This window comes from Strix aluco, chromosome 1 (assembly GCF_031877795.1).
Source record: "Strix aluco isolate bStrAlu1 chromosome 1, bStrAlu1.hap1, whole genome shotgun sequence".
Lineage (NCBI taxonomy): Eukaryota > Metazoa > Chordata > Aves > Strigiformes > Strigidae > Strix > Strix aluco.
In genome coordinates, this window is record NC_133931.1 from 99,853,755 (window position 1) to 99,872,523 (window position 18,769).

Sequence of the window (18,769 nt, forward strand, 5' to 3'; positions counted from 1 at the left end):
CTGGGCTGTGAGCGCACATTGCTGGTTCATACTCAGTTTTCCATCCACTACTACCCCCAAGTCCCTCTCCGCAGGGCTGCTCTCAATCCACTCATCACCCAGCCTGTATTTGTGCATGGGATTGCCCCAACCCATGTGCAGAACCTTTCTGATATACTGAAGCAACAGTTATAGTTTATTTTGTAATAACAGTGATGGTTTCTACCATTCTGCTTTATCACCACTGCAGCTGGAGGGAATTCCTGCTAGAAATGCTGGCCTTGTACACACACGCATTGTCTCAGCTGCAGTGACAAGCTGTGCTGCTGTGGCACTGCTATACGCCGTGGAGGTTCACCTACCTTTGCATTTATATAGATACACCTGAATGATTCCCTCTTCAGACTGATTTACCGTAATTATCAATTTGAGTAAGAAGAAGAAAAGGTGCCGCATGCTTTTTGTGATGATGTATACAACAGAAAAAATAGACTTGCTCTGAAATAAGTGCTGCCTGGAGAAAATGGCAGTGGGCCATACCAATTTCTTCTTGTATTAATTCCCTACAAATACTGTTTTAACAGCACATAAGGAAAAAGTACACGCGTATTTTCAGCAGAACTGAAAAGACAGCACTGTAATAGTTATGGCAACAGTTTAATGATTAAGGCTCCAGACTCTTCCATCCACTGAGTTGCCTAATTCTGCAAATTACTCGATTAATAACTTTGAAACCCAAAATCTCAGCCTCATCACAGACTGACAAGGTTTGTCTGAACTGTGCTTCTCTACTGGACGTCTATTTGAGCCCAGAACGAATAAAGACGTTATTCGGGAAGGAGGCAGCGGTCAGACAGGAGGCACCGGATCGAGCCGGTACTGCAGCACCAGGACAAACCTCCCTCCTAACACACTCTTTTTCCGCTTAAATAAAGCACGGAAGAGGCAGTCTCGCCGCTGCACGACGCCTGGCAGAGCCTGTAGCAGCTGCCTCCCCGCATCCCAGACCGCGGCCCGGGGAGCGAGTAAGTCTCCGCCGAGGCCCGCCCCGCCCTCGCAGGCACAGCCTCGCAGCCGGCCCGCCCGCGCCGCTCTTCTCAGGCCCGCCGCCTGAGACATAAAATCAACCGCCGCCCCCCGCAGCGTCACCCGCGTGTTTTGCCACGTGCCGGAGGCGGATGTGAGGCGCCGCCTGTAGCGGAAGCGGGAGGCCGGGGCGGCGCGTGCTCGGCGATGGCACTGCAGTAGCGGCGGCAGCGGCGGCGGTTTCCCCCTTCCCCCCCTCTTCCGTCGTCGGGCCCGGCCATGGCCGGGGGTCGGGCGGCCACGGCTGTGAGCGGCGGGAGGCGGGCGCTGCTGCTGTTGCTGCTGCCGGGGCCGCGCGGCGCGGACGGCGCCCTCCCGCTCGTCTCCGCCGCCGCCTCGCGTGACCGCCGCGCGCCCCACTCCCCCGCGCGCCGCTGCCTTGGCGACTGGCAGCGCCCGGCCGCGCTGCCCCGCGCCGGGGCGGCCGTGACGGCCGTTAACGGCAGCGCGGGGTGGGGAAGGCGCGTCGGCGGGACCGGCAGGGAGAGCCGCCGCTGCGGGGAGAGGGGTGAGAGCTGGGAGGCGGGCGGGTGCCGCCTCGCCTGACCCCGGGAGTCCAGTGGCGCGGGGTCCGCCGCCCCCCCGGGGAGCCAGGGGCCTGCGAGGGGGGTGCTGCTGTCCGCAGCAGCTTTGGGGACTGTCCGCAGGGGTCGTTACTAGGACTGGGTTTTTCTCCCCCAAAGTCTATATTGGTTATCCCTTATTGAACTTTGAGACAGCTAAGGCACAGCCGGATTTTCTATCCAAGTGTTTTAAAATATAATGTCTTTGAGGACAGAGAGTTCTGCCTCCAGACAACTCGCCTCGTATTCTATCTCGCATTTTTTTTTGTCAGCTGGTCTATGCAAATGTCCAAGTGGAAGCTACACTGTCACAGATTTGCATTCGATGTTGACAGTATTTTCTGTACAAATGGCAAATTGTGAGCGATTACTTTTTGTCTGAAGGGCAACCAGTGAATGTTGGCTTCTTTAACAAAGAATGGAAAGAGTCTGTTGTTTTAGTCGGGAGCTTTGAAGTGCTCACAGCTTCCACCAGTTACGCTGATAATGGTAAAGCAACAACTTTTCATCCCACCTGATGCTTGGTGGGATTTTTCTAGGATGTTATATTGGAGAGCATTTCAAAAGTGTAGCAGTAATGTTATATTCTATTTTTTATCTCTTGTGCATAGAGGTTGTTAGTTAGATACCTTTTCAGTTTCAAGCTGTGATAATCATGCACAATCTAATATTCTGTCATAAATGAAAAATATTTTGGATAGTAAGGAGACTTCTGGAAAGCAAACATGTTGATTAAATATTCTTTCTTAGAAATAACTTACATTTTGTTTGCCTTTTTTTCAGATATAAGCATCTCTGCATCATCGTCTTTACAAAGCAAAGGGAATATTTCCTTATTGGGAAATAGGAAGCTTTTTTTTGACACTCATGCGCTGGTGTGCCTCTTGGAAGAAAACGGTAATTTGCTAGAGATGGGTAGCTATTTTTAATGTCATTTCATGAGGGTTTTTTTTTTAGTTTACAAAGTTTGTTACTTGCTTCTCCTTGACATGTGATGTTACAGCTTCAGTTTATGGATTTTATTTTTTTTTATATACTAGGTAATAACATGTAGGCTTTTTCTACTTCCAAAAGGAAACAGTGAGCTTATATAACTTTGATTGGAATAATTTATTGTCCAACTGGTAATTAAAGATGCTAAAGAGAAATTAAAATTTAAGAAATGGGAGTAAAAAACAGTTTTCAAGGTAGTGGTTTAAAATGTATTAATTGGTTTCCTGCATATTTACTATATAGTAGCTTGAATATACAACAGTGTATTATAATAGGGTTGAATATGGACTACTGTGAAGCTTTTAGGATGGAATGTAGGATACTACATAAAATATGGCTGCTCTTATAGATTCATGCTAATTTTGCTGATGTGGGGAAGGACCTTAAGGTAAAGTTCAGTCCAGCTGCATTGACTTTCAGCAGCTCTCCATCCCTGAAAAGAAGAGGTCCCACTGCCTTTCCCCTGCCATGGGGTTTCTTCTTTTTCTATGTGCCAACCTAATTCTCGGACAACTCTCCACCTCTTTTGCTTGGTTGGTATTTGGGGACACTAGTTTAATGAGCTCAAGAGCAGTTGTTTGAGCACTAGGACACATACAAAGTGTAAGAGGGAGAGGGAGAGAGAGAATGTTTCTTTTAATAATAATTAAATCTTGTTCATGACGTTTTTACTCCTTCATTTTGAATGTGGAACAATGTTTTGTTTCCCATTTCCAGGGACAATGTTTTACAATAGCTCCCAATATGTTCAGTTTAAAAGGTTTCTAATAGGGACTCAGAGGCTGGTAAGCCTAAAATCAGAGCAGTTAGTGCTGTTTTCAGTTGTTGAGTTTTGCACATCTTCAGTGGTACTGAAGATTTATGGTGCACTGAAAGTAAGTACCTGCTTTTCAGGGTCAGAAGTTTTGTTTCTAGAAGTAACTGCATGTGAGAGATGACATTCCATAGTACTTCTAGAAATTTTCTAGTGTTTATTCTGCTGATACTGTAATAGTGCTGTACTACAGAAGCAGCTGTACTATGTCACAGACTTAATTTTAGGGTGAGGGAACTTGGATGTACTGACTGGCTGTGTTCTTTTGTTGGTGCTGAATCAAGAGGAGTATGTTTTATTACCTTTCATAACTGATACTTGTTTTAACTTGGTGCTGAGTATTAGCAAGTGGCATTTCTGTAAACTGTCCAGATTTAGGTCTCTCTCTGAATGTTGTTGCTTTTGTTTTGCTTAGGGTTCACTACTCAGCAGTCGGAGGTCATTGTATCTGCATTAGTGAAAATTATGAACACCAACCTGGATATGATTTACAAGGACATGGTCACCAAAGTACAGCAGGTTAGATCAGATACAATGGTGGGGTTAAAGTAAATTAAAACCTAGTATGCCTGCTAATGAAATATATGTTGCTAGTTATTACTATTAGACACTGTATTTTAAAAGTTTGAAGGTAAAGAACAGACATCCCTGTGTATTTATTGGCTAGTGAATTTTGTCTTGAGTTTCTCAAATACTTACCAAAGTGTTGTGGTGGACCTTGAGATTTAGGTACTCTGAGTTGGTATGCAAATGACAGGTAGTTTTGTCGTTTCAACCTTATTGTAGCATGAAGTAGAATTACTGAGAAGGTTTTTAGGCAGGCATAGGAGGTATTCAGTGCATGGATTTGAATAGTTATAGCTCCTACATACATTCTTTTGTAGACTTGTAACAAGGAAGTACAGATTCCCTCAGTTATTTACCACCCTGTTATGTGATGCCTTTTTATTTATCTTTATGTCACAATGACCTTTATTGTATTAAAATTGAGCTGAATTTTTTTTATATGATTTTTTTAGGGCATGATTGGTGTAGTTGTATACACTGATAAGATATAGGAACATATGTAGTTTGGATGCTGATATTGAAATCTATCTGCTTTTCCTCTGATGCATACATTGTTCATGATATCCCCTAAACCTACCCAGCATATACATCTTCGGAGGAAGTGAAGAAAACTTGCTTGAAAATGGACTGATAGTGCTGAGTATCTACAAAGATCTTTCCTGGCTCCCAGGAAATCATGTATAACTGAACTGAATTGTTAACTTTGACTTGTGAGGGAATGATTGTTTTAATGAATAATTGTGTCTAGAGGCAAGGTTTGTTCTAATACTGGCTGTGACTTTTTGGGGGGCCCTTTGTCAGGTTGTACAAAGGTAGATCCATGTAAGGAATTGGACATGACAGTGTTGGATGTTGCCACATTGAGCTCTTGGGCATCGGGCTCCAGAAATGAAACTGAAAGTCAGCGTAAGACATGATTTACTCACTGCATGTGGAACTTAAGCATCTTTGAATGGGATGTACAATATCTGGTATGCTGGAATTCCCTGACATGCAAGCTGGTCACATAGACACCGCTGACAAGAAGCATAGCAGAAGTACAGCCTCTTGAGTGGCTGGGGTTCACAGCCCCAAGTCACCTTCTGAACACAAGCTTTAACTTACTCATGGTAACTAGGCTGCTGTCTTAAAACATGAGAAAACAGCAGCTGATATCTTTGTAGTATAATAGTCTTGGCGGTAGGCCATCTCACTAAGAAGTGGAATACCTGGATTTTGCACCACCTTCCATCTAGGGAGGTTTCAGCCCATCCTTCCTAGCTTTTAGACTCCAGGCAAAGCAGACATGGGAGTGCTTCCTCCTCCTGTGCTGAATTTGTTTCACAGTCAGTCAGGGATGCAGGGGTTAAAGGGACCTTTTCTCCCATGGTTGGTTGTATTTTACAGTAAGCAGTCTACAATAAGCAGTCTCAACCTCCTAAGCCCAGCTTTTTTGAATGAAAGTAAACACGTTTTCATTTGTTTTCTGCCAAATTAAATGTTGCTACTGATGGTAAATGTTTTCTGAGACTGTTAGATTTGACCCTGAAGTGACTTTCTGCCATTAAAATTCAAATGTGCAGGTTTGTACAGCATGCTAAACTAGACGCAGTTCAGAAGGTGAGTGCGCCGTGAACTCTGGGCAACATGGTAAATCTGTGCTTCCTTATAGTCTTTGAATGCACAAGGGCTTATGCAGAGAGTGAAGAATTGGGAGAAGGTTTGGAACGTTATGGATGTAGCTATTACCATTAGGCCATAGCTGGGTATGTAAAAGATGAAGTGTTACACTGGTTAGACAAAACCTTAGGGAAAAAGAAATATGTATATGTGTATATTTATAGAGATGAGGAAGAGAAAGAATATGGAAGATTCTGTTTTCTGAGTTCACCAAAGATGGGAGAGAACAAAACCAAGCTGGAGACATCAGGGAATAAGAGAAGAGGTGTCCATGGCAGTATTCTTTCTGTAGACTTTTTGTAATGTGTCCAGTACAATGACCCATTTTTTTTTCAGTCTGGTGGTCGTGTAGCCTGGTGAGGCATCTCCAGATGCCACTTAGAAATATAACATGGCAAGTTCGAATAGCATTTTCTGACAACAGTGAAGTTAGTGTGCTGTGTCAGATTTTGTAGGGTTCTTAGTCCAGAATCAAAAGCAAGGGAGTACTTATTAGAGGGAGATCTTCAGAGTAGAGAAGGCAGTCCCTGTTTGCATGTGTGGATAGTATAGGATCTAGAACAGTGTCTACAGGCTCTTCCATCCTTGAAAGTTACAGAGGATTCTTGTTTGTCTTCTGTCTGCTCAGTATAGCAGACTGAGAAGAGCACTCATAAGTATAGTGCATGAGTGTGAGTAGCAAAGCAGAGTGAGCCCCCGTGCAGCAGGAGGTAAAAAAGGAGGTAATTACAAAGGAGTACAGTTGCACTGAGGAGTTTTGGTCTGAAAGCCAGCTTTCCACATTTACCTCAGAGACACCTCTTTTCTCCCTAATCCCTTTGATATCTTAAGAATTTGAAGACTTGGAAGAAGCTTTCCTAGGCTATTAATTGAATTATTCTGGCCTGTGTTAGCACTATTAATTTTGTCAAACATTACCAATGTTTGAGCTTAACTTGCTTATTTTGTCACTTCACGTAATTTATCTTGCTTTCTGAAACTTGGATAATCTGAAATAGCTGAATTAAAAATTTCAGGATACCAAAATAGCATATCATATTTGTAGGGACAGATGAGAAAAAGCATTATAGCTATGATATGTTCTGAGGTTTTTCTTTCCTCTTTAAAAGGAAATTGCACTTCAGCAAGTAATGTCCCATATTGGTGGCGTGAAAAAGGACATGATTATTTTGGAAAAAAGTGAGTTTTCAGCACTTCGTTCCGAAAACGAGGTAAAAATCACTGTTTTGGAATGTGCTATTCTAGCACTTCCTTACTTCTTTCTAATGATGTAAAAAAGCATCTTGTACCCAAGGGGTTGGCTCTGGGGCTGGTATGGTTTAACACCTTCATTAATGACCTTGTTGATGGGGCAGAGTGCCCCCTTGGCAAGCCTGCAGATGATAGAAAGCTGAGAGCAGTGACTGATACACCAGGAAGTTGTGCTGCCATTCAGAAGGGACATCAACAGGCTGGGGAAATGGGATGACAGGAATGTCATGAAGTTGAACAAATGGAAATGCCAAGTGCTGCCCCTGAGGAGGAACAACCCCAGGCACCAGGACAGGTTGGGGGTGACCAGCTGGAAAGCAGCTTTGCAGAAGAGGCCCTGAGGGTCCAGGTGGACACCAGGCTGACCATGAGCCAGCGATAAGCCCTTGTGGAAAGGCAGCCAACAGCCTCCTGGGCTGTGTGGGGAGGGCTGCCAGTGGGTCAAGGGAGGTGGTCCTGCCTCTCTGGCTGGCACTGGTGAGACTTCATCTGGAGTGCTGGGTCCAGTTCTGGGCTCTCCAATAACAAGGGAGACATGAGCATGCTGAACAGGCCAACAAACAGCCAGAAAAATCAGTAAGGGACTGTGAGAGCTGGGACTTTAGCCTGGAGAAGAGAAGGCTTAGAGGGGATATCACTGTATACAAATATTTGAAGGGAGGGTGTAAAGAAGACAGGGACAGGCTCTTTCTGGTGTTGTCCAGTGACAGAACAGTAGGTAATTGGCAGAGATCAAAATGCGGGAAAGTCTATTTAAACACGAGAAAAACCCTTTTTTACTGTAAGGGTGGTAGAACACTGGAATGGGATGCCCAGAGAGGCTGTGGAGTTCCTATCCTAGAGATATTCAAAACCCAACTGGACATGGCCCTGAGCAACCTGTTCTAGTTGCTCCTGCTTTGATCAGGGGATTGAACTGGGGTGATCTTCAGAGAGAGTTAATAGAAGATGCTACATCTATACCTATTTCATGTATCTTTTGAAAGAGATAAAGTAATAGAATAATAGCATAAAATGACCTCTGGAGAACGTTAGGTAGTTGCAGGCTGCAGTATGATTGTCACTGAGCCATCTCTTAAAGTTGAATAAACCCAGCTTGGTCTTTCCTCCTCACTCCCCACCCCCAACAGTCCCCCATCATCTTTATGGCCCTCCACCAGACTTGCTCCAGTATGTCAACATCTGTCTTTTACCAGGGAGCCTAAAGCTGGACACAGCACTTCCAGTGCAGGCTCGCAAGTGCTGAATATGGGGAAATAATCACTTCCCCTGGCCCGCTGGGTTTACTCTTGTTAATACCATCCTATGCATTTGGCCACCTTTAGCGCTGTGGGACACAGCTAGCTTCTGTCTTGTGCTGTTGTTTGGAAATGCATAGTACTAACTAAACAGGCATGTGTATACACACACATGTATTTATACACATGCTGAGGACATAGAGGTACACCATGCTTAGTTTGCTTTCCTTTTCACATTATGGGTTATAGTCATTGTTACTGATCATACAAATTTATTAGTATTTCTAGATTATGTGGGGTTTTTATACAGTAATAAAGTGTACCATTTTTTTCTACTCTCCCAGAAAATAAAACTTGAACTCCAGCAGATAAAGAAGCAAGTCATGGTAAGATATGATACCAATATAATTAAGAATTAAAGCCTGTCTAGTTTGCTTTAAAAAAAAAAAAAAATTCTTTCAAGATTTTATTTCAAAAGCTGTGCTTAATTGTTGTGATATATAGGATACTGAAATTGCAGCCACAGTACGCTGTGGGCTGCAGCCAAGACAATTTCATGCATACTTCATTTGTCATTACAGAGAACTGTGAATTGTACAAGCCATAAAAAAAAAAAATTTAACTGAAGATTTTTTAAATTATGATTTCTGATTCAGAAAGTGGCTGCCATGTCATGGTTAAAGTTGAGTCAAGTTCTGCATTTAGGGCTGCCTGCTACATGTAAAGATGCAACATACTTTGAAAATTACAGCACTTACCAATTGGTTTGGGTTTTGGTTTGGGGTTTTTTTTGTTTTTTTCTGTGTAGACTTGTTAGTTGTCCAGAATTTAAAATAGCTTTTAAATGGCTTTTTTAGGCCACTAAGTTTGGGGCCATTATGTTTGGTCCCATTTGTTTGGGAGCAAATGATCATTGCAAGAAAACAGACTCTCTGTCGAAAACTTACTCCGTTAATTTTCATACAGATTCTTATTCTTACCAGGTGTAAGCATCAGTGCTGTGTTTCTTGAATATCAGTCCAAACACCTTTCTATCATCAAAATCAAGATTGTCTTAAAAATCTATTATTTCAATGGATGTGGAGTCATAAGCAGCCTTTATACAGAAACAAACATTCTTGTAAGAGTCATTAAGATTGGAAACTGGGAAACATTAACTGTTTTTAGGGAGTATGGACATATGACTGGAGGACTGCTATTTCTTGCTGAGACATCCTTCTTAGTTGGAAGGATGGAGCCCTCTTCCTTCCTTAGGATTTGTCCATGAAGTTGTCAGACTATTGGGCTTGTCGAGCGAGCTGACAGTGTGGTCAAACTCAGCCTAGTGCCTCCTTACCATTTCTTTCCTATTCTCTTCAGTTTCTTTTTGCACTGTCATCTCCAAAAGGAGAACGTAAATTTCTCAAGGCTAATTCTACATGTTTTATACTGTGTTATGAAGTGCATAATGCATCTGGGTTTTCAGAATGCCATTTTAAAATACATTTGGCATCTAATTTTTGAATTGTAACTTATTGTTTTAGTTGCGTATAAATGACTTAGTGTAATCCACTGGTAGAGTGTCAAGAATCAGAGTTATCTTTTCTTAAAAGCTGGATGTCTTTCTTACTTTTAACTGTAAATGTAGTTCTCACAAGTATGCTTGCTCGTACTTGTTCCTTAAAAGACAGAGACACAATGTTGTAAAAGTTTAAGAAAAAATTATTGCTGATTTTTGATTCATCAGACTGTAATGTATTGTGTTGTAATGACATCTGATTATAAACCAACGTTCAAAAATTCAAACATAAAAATTGAGTCTCATTATTTTTCATACTAACTTAATGAACTCTTGACTAGTTGACGTTGGCGTACTTGAGAGATGCTTACTTGGTTTTAATAGTAGAATCTCCCAGAACATCAGCAATCTTTTGCTTCTCTCACACATTCATCTGATCAGCAGTTTGCCTCATGACAAACTGTCAGCTGGCTGGAATTCCTGCCAGGAGGTTGCATTAAAATGGCAGCTATCACTGAGAAAAGCAGGAATCACTTACAGCTATTGATGAAGTAAAATGCAAGTGTACAGCTTATGGTAGTTTTTCAGAGTTAGATGTTTAAAAATTTAATAAACATTTAATGACTTCTAAAATATCTGTAGCTTTTTCTGAAAGCCCTAGATGTAGTCTTTAGAAACATACTTTCTTTTACATTGGAAGGTTAGAAACTGCTTTTAAAGTTATTTGAGCATCAAGGTTGCTTCATGGAGAAAGTCCAACTTACAGGTGTACATGGATTTCTAGAAATCAGAGTGAGTTATGGGCTATATGGAACAATCACAGCTTTTATAGAAGGATGTGCTTTCAATTAGTGCTGTTCTCAGTGTTCTGGTTTTAAAAATAATTGTTAGGTTTTGATTCTGAGATCCAGTTCATACTATAGAATATGAGTATTTCCCAAGGGAAGAATAATAATACTTCTACTTTTGAAAATTAGGTACATTAATTAGAGAGAAGCTTGATTCCAGAGATATGTAAAGAAAGGCACAATGTATTTGTCTCATTTTTTCTGCTTATGATTAAATGGAAAATCTTGCTTGCTGCTTTGTCAATTTTTTCCCCTTAGGATGAAATTACCAAAGTTCGTGCAGATAACAAGTTAAACCTAAACCTAGAAAAGAGCAGAGTAAAAGAATTGGTAAGTTTCGGTTACTTTCTTCTAGAAACATCTCAACACTGAGTAATCTCCACATTTGGGTAAGAGCATCTTACCCAAAGAGCACTTTCATACTAATCTATAGTATCATTCAGCTTCAAGATGGTATTAATCCAAGTTACTCATCTTTATGCTTCTATAGTACAAGGTGTTCTGTAGTGTACAGTGTTTGGTTTTGTATCTTATCTATTTTTATATTGTTTTAATATCATGATTAACACATTACACTTAAATACATTAAATATTTAATCTAAATATGCTGATTAGCTCCTACAGGTTTTCTATGTTACTAGTATATATCTTTCTTTTTTCACAAGTGTACACATTTCATTATCATCACTGAAGACGTTTAATTTCCCTATAGCTAGAGAACTTATAGTGTAGCTAGTTTGTCAGGAAATACGTATTGTGAAAACAGTTGCAATTTATTTTAATTTTTTTGATTGTAACTGATACTGGTTCAGATTGTTTTGAACTTTGAAATATCTGGTAGAACTGAACTGATGTGATCTTAAATTAGAATAATGTAGATGAAGAATTGGAAGATTAACAAGTTTTTGCATTATATGTAGCACTCTATTTAGCGTTCTGTTCCCATAGATAGCTTTTAATAGCTTTTAGGATCTCAGAGAAATTGAATCTTCTAAATTGAAAGGTCTTTTAATGACACTTTTCTATTAATATTATTTTTTTATTCAGGCCTTTTTCACAGGTGAATAATGAGTATGTAATACTTATCTCCAATCTAGGCAATAAGAACTGTTCAAGTAGATATCATTTATCTTCTGTGTGTGCCCCTTGAAGTTTTTTGCAATGATTAGTTCAGGTAACGGCTGTGTCAGTGATTTAGTATAATGACTAACAGTCTGCTATCCCATGGTAGATGCTTGAATAAAGTACAATTTGAGCAGCTAGAATTCTTGTTTAAAGGTTAATACTTCATGATAATGTTTTAAAAAAGCATCATATGAAATGTATTAACTGTGTAGATCATAAGCTTTGCAATACTCTGGGCTTACAAAACTTATGTAAAAACCACTTCACCAGTGATAATTAGGCACAAGTGTTTTCTTGTATATTTCTATAGGATCCTGGAATCTGGACTCTGACTGTTGTGCAGAACACTATGTTATTTTGCCTCCTAGGAAGAGCAAACTGCATGTCAACTTCGTCTTAGGAAAGTTGACCAACTTTGTAGTCTGTTGTGCAACTATGAATTCATAGTTTCAATGGAAACTGCTCTTTTTTCCGCCCCAGTTTTGCTTGGCATAAGTACTGAAGGAGAATTTCTTAATTTGTCAACACTGATGCAGTTTTTAATGTTTCAAACTTGAAATGCTTTATCTTTTAATTAGTTCATTCCACTTTACATTTCTTGGAGAATCCTGCATTGCTTAATGAACATCTGTTTATGCTGTGATTTGTATCTGCAGTGATAAGGATTTGAAAACTCAAAGTACAGTACAAAATTCTATATATATTGATGTGTTCATGCAGCACAGTGCCTCTATGCTTGCTGTTAAAAATCCCAAGATGTATCTGACAAAACTGAATTTTCTCTACACTGTGAAAAAAGTGGACTTAAGAGGAAATCTCCCTGTTGACTTTCGGGGGGAAGTTTAACCTTGTCTTTCCTCCTTGTTATTTTTATGCACTGGTGGTGTTACAGATGTGTGGTGATGCCCTGCAGTAAAAGGGTATATTTCACTATCTTAAAACCTAAGTTTAAAATCCTTGGATCTGACCTGGAGAGTTCTAGCGACAAAACAAAACTTTGTTAAAGTTTTGTTTTGTCGCTAGAACGAAGACAAAGAAGACAGAAGCTTGTAGAATACAAATTATTCAGAAAAATGTGTATTTGGCTAACAGCATCTGTTTAAAGTAAAACAGATTAACTATTTCAATCCATAAAATTGTCTTTTTTAGATGTCATGGTTCTTTTGATAGTGATGATCAATTTATTAATATGAGGTTCAATTCTTATGTGACATTTCACCTCAAATGTAATTTTAATTAGATTCTTTTATAAATATTCTGCTGTCTTACCACTTTCAAAAATGCATATTTATATGAAATGTCTGTATTTCTTTTTTTATTCCTCTTCATTTTGCAGAATCTAGTGATTATTTCATCAATTTTAGGCATGCTGTTATTTGTCTGTGTTATGTCATTTTCTACATTTGTAGCAGCTTCCTATCTCTTTAATTTCGTCTTTAGATCAGTCAAAAGTCCAAACAGAGCTCTAGATCTTTAAGGAGGGTTTTTCAATACTGAGGCATTTATGTAGAGTAATCAGAGTTAGTATTAAAGTGGAATAAGCTTCCGGAGTGAAGAAAAACAAAGCGACTTTCCATATGGGAATATCAACAGATGAGGTTATTGCTGTGTATGAGGATTGAGATGGGTGCCTGATGACCTTAATACTCTACACTATAGACTGGTGGTTTAGCAGCTGTCTATGAATAATTGAATTGCTCCAGTAGTGGGACAAGAACCATTGTAGATGTCAAGGTAAATCATGCTTGTTCATGAGTCAGAAAGGTAAACTGCCTTAAAGGTATGCTTCTTTAATTTGGATTTAACTTTTCTTGAACCCAAATAGCTGTAACTTAAAAATAAGCCACAACTTCTGATGTTCCACAAATGAATGGCTTAATATGAGATACAAGTGTTCTATATTTAACAAATATATCATGAAATGATAGTCAGAACAATACAAATGGTGAGCACAGGCAGTGCTGGCTAAACATTTCTTTGGTAGCTGAGTTTGATATAATGTTTTAAAACTGTACCTCCCATTCCTGAAGAAAGTAGATGGTTCAGCCTTAATTGCGTTTGTATGCTCAATGGATTAGTTAACTGTTCCAGAGTTACTGTTTAGAATCATAGGTCTTTGTTTCTCAGAAATGCAAATCTGCCAACCTTTCTTCCAGCTGCTTATTAATATATACAGTTTTTGCAAAACACAGGTGTCTGATGAATTTGTGCTTTTCAGTTCAGAGGTGTGGATCAACACCTGCCTAAATTGTGCTTTTCTGAAGGACAGCAATTATCCTACTGCCTCCCAAGTGTTGTCAGACAATAATCTTGTCCAGATCCAGCATTGTACAGAATTTGGAAACAAAGAAATATGCTTTTGAGTATGGGGGGAAAAAGTTCAATGATAGTATGTTTATCTTTTTTTTTTTTTTCTTCCCCTCTAGTACTCACTTAATGAAAGAAAACTACTTGAAATGAGGACAGAAGTAGTGGAATTGGTAAGAACTTAGTAGCAGATTATTACACAACAAATCTTTTTGTACTTGGGTTATAGACCTGGTACTCTTTTTGGAATTGTTCCATGTCTTTAGGCATTTTAATGTACAAAATGTCATTGTATTTTATTATTTCCCTGTGTATTTTCATATTGGTACAGGTAACTAAAGTGTCTACAGAATAAAAAGGCTTTCATATATATATATGATTAGATTCTCTGCATGTATACTGAACTACTGTTCAGTAGTCGCTTTGTTTTGAAACTTCATGCATGTAGTATTTTCTTCAGATGGAATTCTACTCTTAATGAAATTAATTTTTTTTCCCCCCATGTTAAGAGACTGAAACACATTGCTTGATTGATTTGGCTTCATTTTAGAGGAGGTTTTTACCAAGCACTTCCTCTTTCTTTTGTTACCTTTCTGTAGTATAGGGAATTACCCCTAGGAAGACGTCTAGCAGTAAATCATTAACTGATTCACAATGTTTCAGTAGTGCTGATTTGAACATATCAGTAACTCAGCAGCTGTTGTTCTCTGTTTACGAATTTGATCTTTCAGTCTTTTTCTGAGTAATAATTCTATCCCATTTTTTTACAGAAGTCCTGCCTTCTGTCATAGTCAGATTCTGAATTTGTCTGTAGCTGGTTTTGTGGTGGAAATCATTACAAGATGAAGACATGCTTTTTTAAATCAGAAGACCAATTCTCAGTGTTACTAATGATCCATAAATCTTTATGCTTTGGTTTATTTTTGTCACAAGAGGCTTTTGGACTTCTCAATAGCTCTTATAACTGAGCAGTGACTTTAATATCAGTGGGCCAAAGGACAGATTGAAGTTAATGTTTATGCTGCTAGATTGAGATAAGGCATCCAGTTCTGCCACTTTCTAGATTACGTGTTAAGGAACATGTAATCGTATAAAATTCCTGAGTTCACCAAAGTATTCAATTCCTTGGATATAATCAGCTAGGAAGGAACTTGTTCTCTCTGAATCCAAATTAACATATATTTAATGAGGAATCAAAAATACAACTTGAAGGAATGGGTTAAACTTCTAAATAAACTAGAAACTCTTCAAACTGCATCATTTTGTTCCCTTCTTTTTAGCATGCACAACAAGATCGAGCTCTGACCCAAACAGACAGAAAAATAGACACAGAAGTTGCAGATCTGAAAACAATGCTTGAATCGCACAAACTTGATAATATTAAATACTTAGCAGGTAAGGAATGTGATGGTTGTCTCTGGTCAAACTGTTAAAGATTGTTAAATGTTTGACAAACTCTCAATTGCCTGTATTCATAAAGGCCCTGATTAAAAAAAAAAAAAATAAATACTTGAAATAGTCTCAGTCAAGATTAGCAGCCTTGTTTGTGTGCTTAACCCAGACAAAATTTCCTGTGATTCGCAACTTTATTTTGCATGGGCTATGGCTGTATGACTTTTTTCCCTCTGCTTTATACTGTAATAATAATGTGTAGGAGAAATCTAAAAGACTGCATGTTGACAAGGGCCAAAAATTTCTTCTGTGCCTGACTTAATTTATAAAAGCAGCCTGCTGCATGCATTTCTAGTATTTCTTCATCTGTCTCATGGAGATCTATATGCCAAATGGAACGTTTCAGCTTTTCTGACTGTTCAGCACTACATATTCTTTAAACCTTCATTTTTCAGGCATGTGCATTTAGAAAAATACTGTGTGTGTGTGTGTGCCTACATTATTGCCCTAAGTAACTTTAATATTTTGACATTTTGCTACTGAGTGTGCAGTGCCATTAAATGTGAGCAGGTTTGCAATAGACAATTACTCTGATTTAGATTTTCTGATTATTCTTTCACAATGGGTTTTGTCACAAGTACAGTTATGTCTATTCATAGTACTGTACTTCAGGCATATCCTTTAGAGAGAACCATTACTTGAAAATAAAAGGCACTTTACTAAAATGAGAGGAAATTCTTTTCCCCATCATCCCTACTCAAAAACACGTTGAACTCTGCATGGGGAAAAAAAAAAAAAAAATTGTGTTTGAAGTGCTTCTGTTGCAAACAATGGCAAAATCTTCTGTGTGTATATCTAAAAATCAAAAGTTGACTTCATTTTAAATAGAAATTTTTAGAATTGCAAATTGATAAGCCTCATTAAAGATAGCTTTCATTTATTTTTTTCTGAATACTTACTTGACTGTGATTTAATAATGCTGTTATTCATTTCCTCACTTTACAACTGTAACTTGCCATATTGATCTTTTTTGGAATGGTAAGCAACTAAGGGTTTGTTTCAGCCTTTTGATAGTTTTCCAGCCCAGTTTTTCTGCATTCTTTTTCTCCTTCCTTATTTGTCACTTTTGTGCCACTTCACCTTGAAATTGTTTGTTGTAAATCAAAAACCTTATTTTCTTACATAGGGAAGGGGTGGTGGGTACACTTTTAGTACTGTAGTAAGTGTACATAGCTTTCTGAAGAAATGTTCTGAGAGCTAATGATTAAATGTCTCCATTTTCCTCCCCATTTTTCTTTTCTTTCAGGTTCAGTATTTACATGCCTTACTGTAGCACTGGGATTTTATCGTTTATGGATATAATTAAAACATCAATTTAAAGGGACTTCTACTGTCTTGTTTCTACAAAAAAGTTTTATCTTTGCCTGGACTTTAACCAAGTCTTGACTGGTTTATTTATATTTTTTTTTTTTGTAAAGCAGACTGTATTGAGAATGTAGCCAAATATGTGCCTAGAAACAAACTGTACACATATTGTGTGTATTTTGAATTTTACCTCTGATGAAAGCGTGGTATGTGCATTTCTGCCGTTTCCCTCCATTCTGAACTGCAGTACACCTTGCTGCTACAAAGTGTCATACAAGCGAAGACTGGCATTTATAACAATCGTGTGGGACTGCGTGCGGTAGAGAAGAATCTATGGGATTATGTTCCGTTGCCTACTCAGACACGCTTGCTGGAGTCAGTTGCATGTATCAGACTGAAGTCTTGGCTATTAATGTAAAACTGAAACTACACGTTTTGTGGCTTGGAGGCACTCTCGTATAAGTAGAACTTGTGTTGACTGAATCATGCTTACTTCCCTCCTTCTAACACTTGTTCATATAGTTACTGTCATCAAATATTTGTTTTGCTATTTTTATAACAGAGTTATCAGCTCATTTTGCAGATGGCTGTTCAATCACTTATGTTTCATGAAAGAGTACTATGTAGTGATAGCAGTGTTTGCTGCTAGTTTTGTTTGTAATGTATTTGTAGAGGTTTTTGTGACTAACTTGCCTTTGGTACATACAAGTATTTGATCCTCATTCCATATGCTAATCGTTAACTTTACCACTGTAACTGGAAGTTTGAAATGCAGTAAAATACACTAGTTGTGTTAATTTATAGTTAAGTGATATGAAGTGTCTCTGGTGCTGCCTTCTTGATGGAAGGGAATTGATGCTTCTAAAAAGGAAAGAGATTTTAAATGTGGTTATAAAGCAGAGTCTTAGGCGAGGGAATTACAATACGAACGGTCTTCTGGGTTTTTTGTTGTTAAAAAAACACCAACCCTGTTCGCTCTTCCGATGTGGAACTTTGATAGTGAAGCAGTAATGGAGACCTGCAAGGATGTTCAATCCAGTTCTGAGCAAGCCCATGTGAACCAGTAAGTGCAACTGAAAGCAATGAAGAAAGGCGTCCAGTGTATCCAAGATATCTGTCATTCTTCCACTGATGAAATGACTGCTTCAGTAGCAGAGCTGCCATCTGTCTTCCTTCAGTTAAGGGAAATTTCCTGCTCTTGCTTGCTCTTAGGAGGGCAGAACAATCTATGCACTGGTAATAAATGCTGTTAGAGCACAATCACAGCTTTGCTTAATAAAAGTAAAGCTGTTTGGCAACTTTGTGCCTGTACTGTAATAACCATTTAAATATTTTTGGTGGTTGGGAGGGCCAACTTTGATCATGTGCAAATGCAGAGCAAGAGATGAATGCCTGTAATGATATTTTACTGGCTGAAATAAAGAATTTTGAATATTTCATAGAATATGCTGAGTTTTTATTATAAATGGAACTTTTAAATTTGAATTTAATCTTTGTTTAAAGATAAGTCACTGCTACTAGGACTTCTTTTAAGGTAAGAATTAGCAAAGTCGACAGCTGCTCTAACACACTGAAGAGGAAAGAACAGTCAATAATGTAAGTAAAGCTATTATTGCAGAATAACAGCTCCTCTAAAATGAATGAATATATTTAAGATCTTCACCTTTTTTATTTAAAAAATATTTTATAGGACTTGACACTGTCTCAAATTAGACAAGCAATATTTGTTTGGAATGACTTTCAGTGTTGGTTCTTATCTTCCCAGGACAGATGGTTCTATATATGTCTATGTAATCAGTACATCTTTGCCTGTATGCCTGAGCATCTGAAAAATAGTTGCTAAAATAACTATATAGAACTAATTTTAAACATAGGGTCTATCCTGCTAAAAATAGATACTATGCAAATAAATTTCAGGGTAGGTAGAAGGAGGAGGTGAAAAGATTATAGAGCAGCATTGTCCTGGAATTAGCATAGTGTCAGGCAAACCAGCACCTCTTGGTGAGTGTTCTAAACAAGGAATAAAGTTAATACGTCATTCAGGAAAAGGACACTATAAATAGAATATAATTATTATTTCCTCT

At 38.7% G+C, this 18,769-nt stretch overlaps 1 protein-coding gene across 2 annotated transcripts; it reads left to right on the top strand.

Annotated features, from left to right (window-relative positions):
• Positions 1-1,179: 1,179 nt before the first annotated feature.
• MCUR1 (mitochondrial calcium uniporter regulator 1) lies at positions 1,180-18,129 on the top strand. Of its 2 annotated transcripts, none has more exons than XM_074829055.1 (9): positions 1,180-1,573; positions 2,412-2,525; positions 3,851-3,954; positions 6,771-6,872; positions 8,495-8,536; positions 10,755-10,826; positions 14,048-14,101; positions 15,209-15,323; positions 16,627-18,129. In XM_074829055.1, the coding sequence occupies exons 1-9, from the start codon at positions 1,285-1,287 to the stop codon at positions 16,680-16,682; spliced, it is 948 nt and encodes a 315-aa protein (XP_074685156.1). In that variant the 5' UTR covers positions 1,180-1,284; the 3' UTR covers positions 16,683-18,129. The 2 variants fall into 2 exon arrangements, with proteins under 2 accessions (XP_074685156.1, XP_074685165.1); XM_074829064.1 differs by having other exon boundaries at positions 15,209-15,322; positions 17,668-18,129.
• Positions 18,130-18,769: the final 640 nt, after the last annotated feature.

Excerpts from the sequence above, each read along its gene's own strand:
- MCUR1 (XM_074829055.1), top strand. The coding sequence starts at position 1,285 with ATGGCCGGGGGTCGGGCGGCCACGGCTGTGAGCGGCGGGAGGCGGGCG. Across the intron at positions 1,574-2,411 it reads CCGCCGCTGCGGGGAGAGGG|ATATAAGCATCTCTGCATCA; the intron begins GTGAGAGCTGGG and ends CCTTTTTTTCAG. Across the intron at positions 14,102-15,208 it reads GGACAGAAGTAGTGGAATTG|CATGCACAACAAGATCGAGC; the intron begins GTAAGAACTTAG and ends CCTTCTTTTTAG.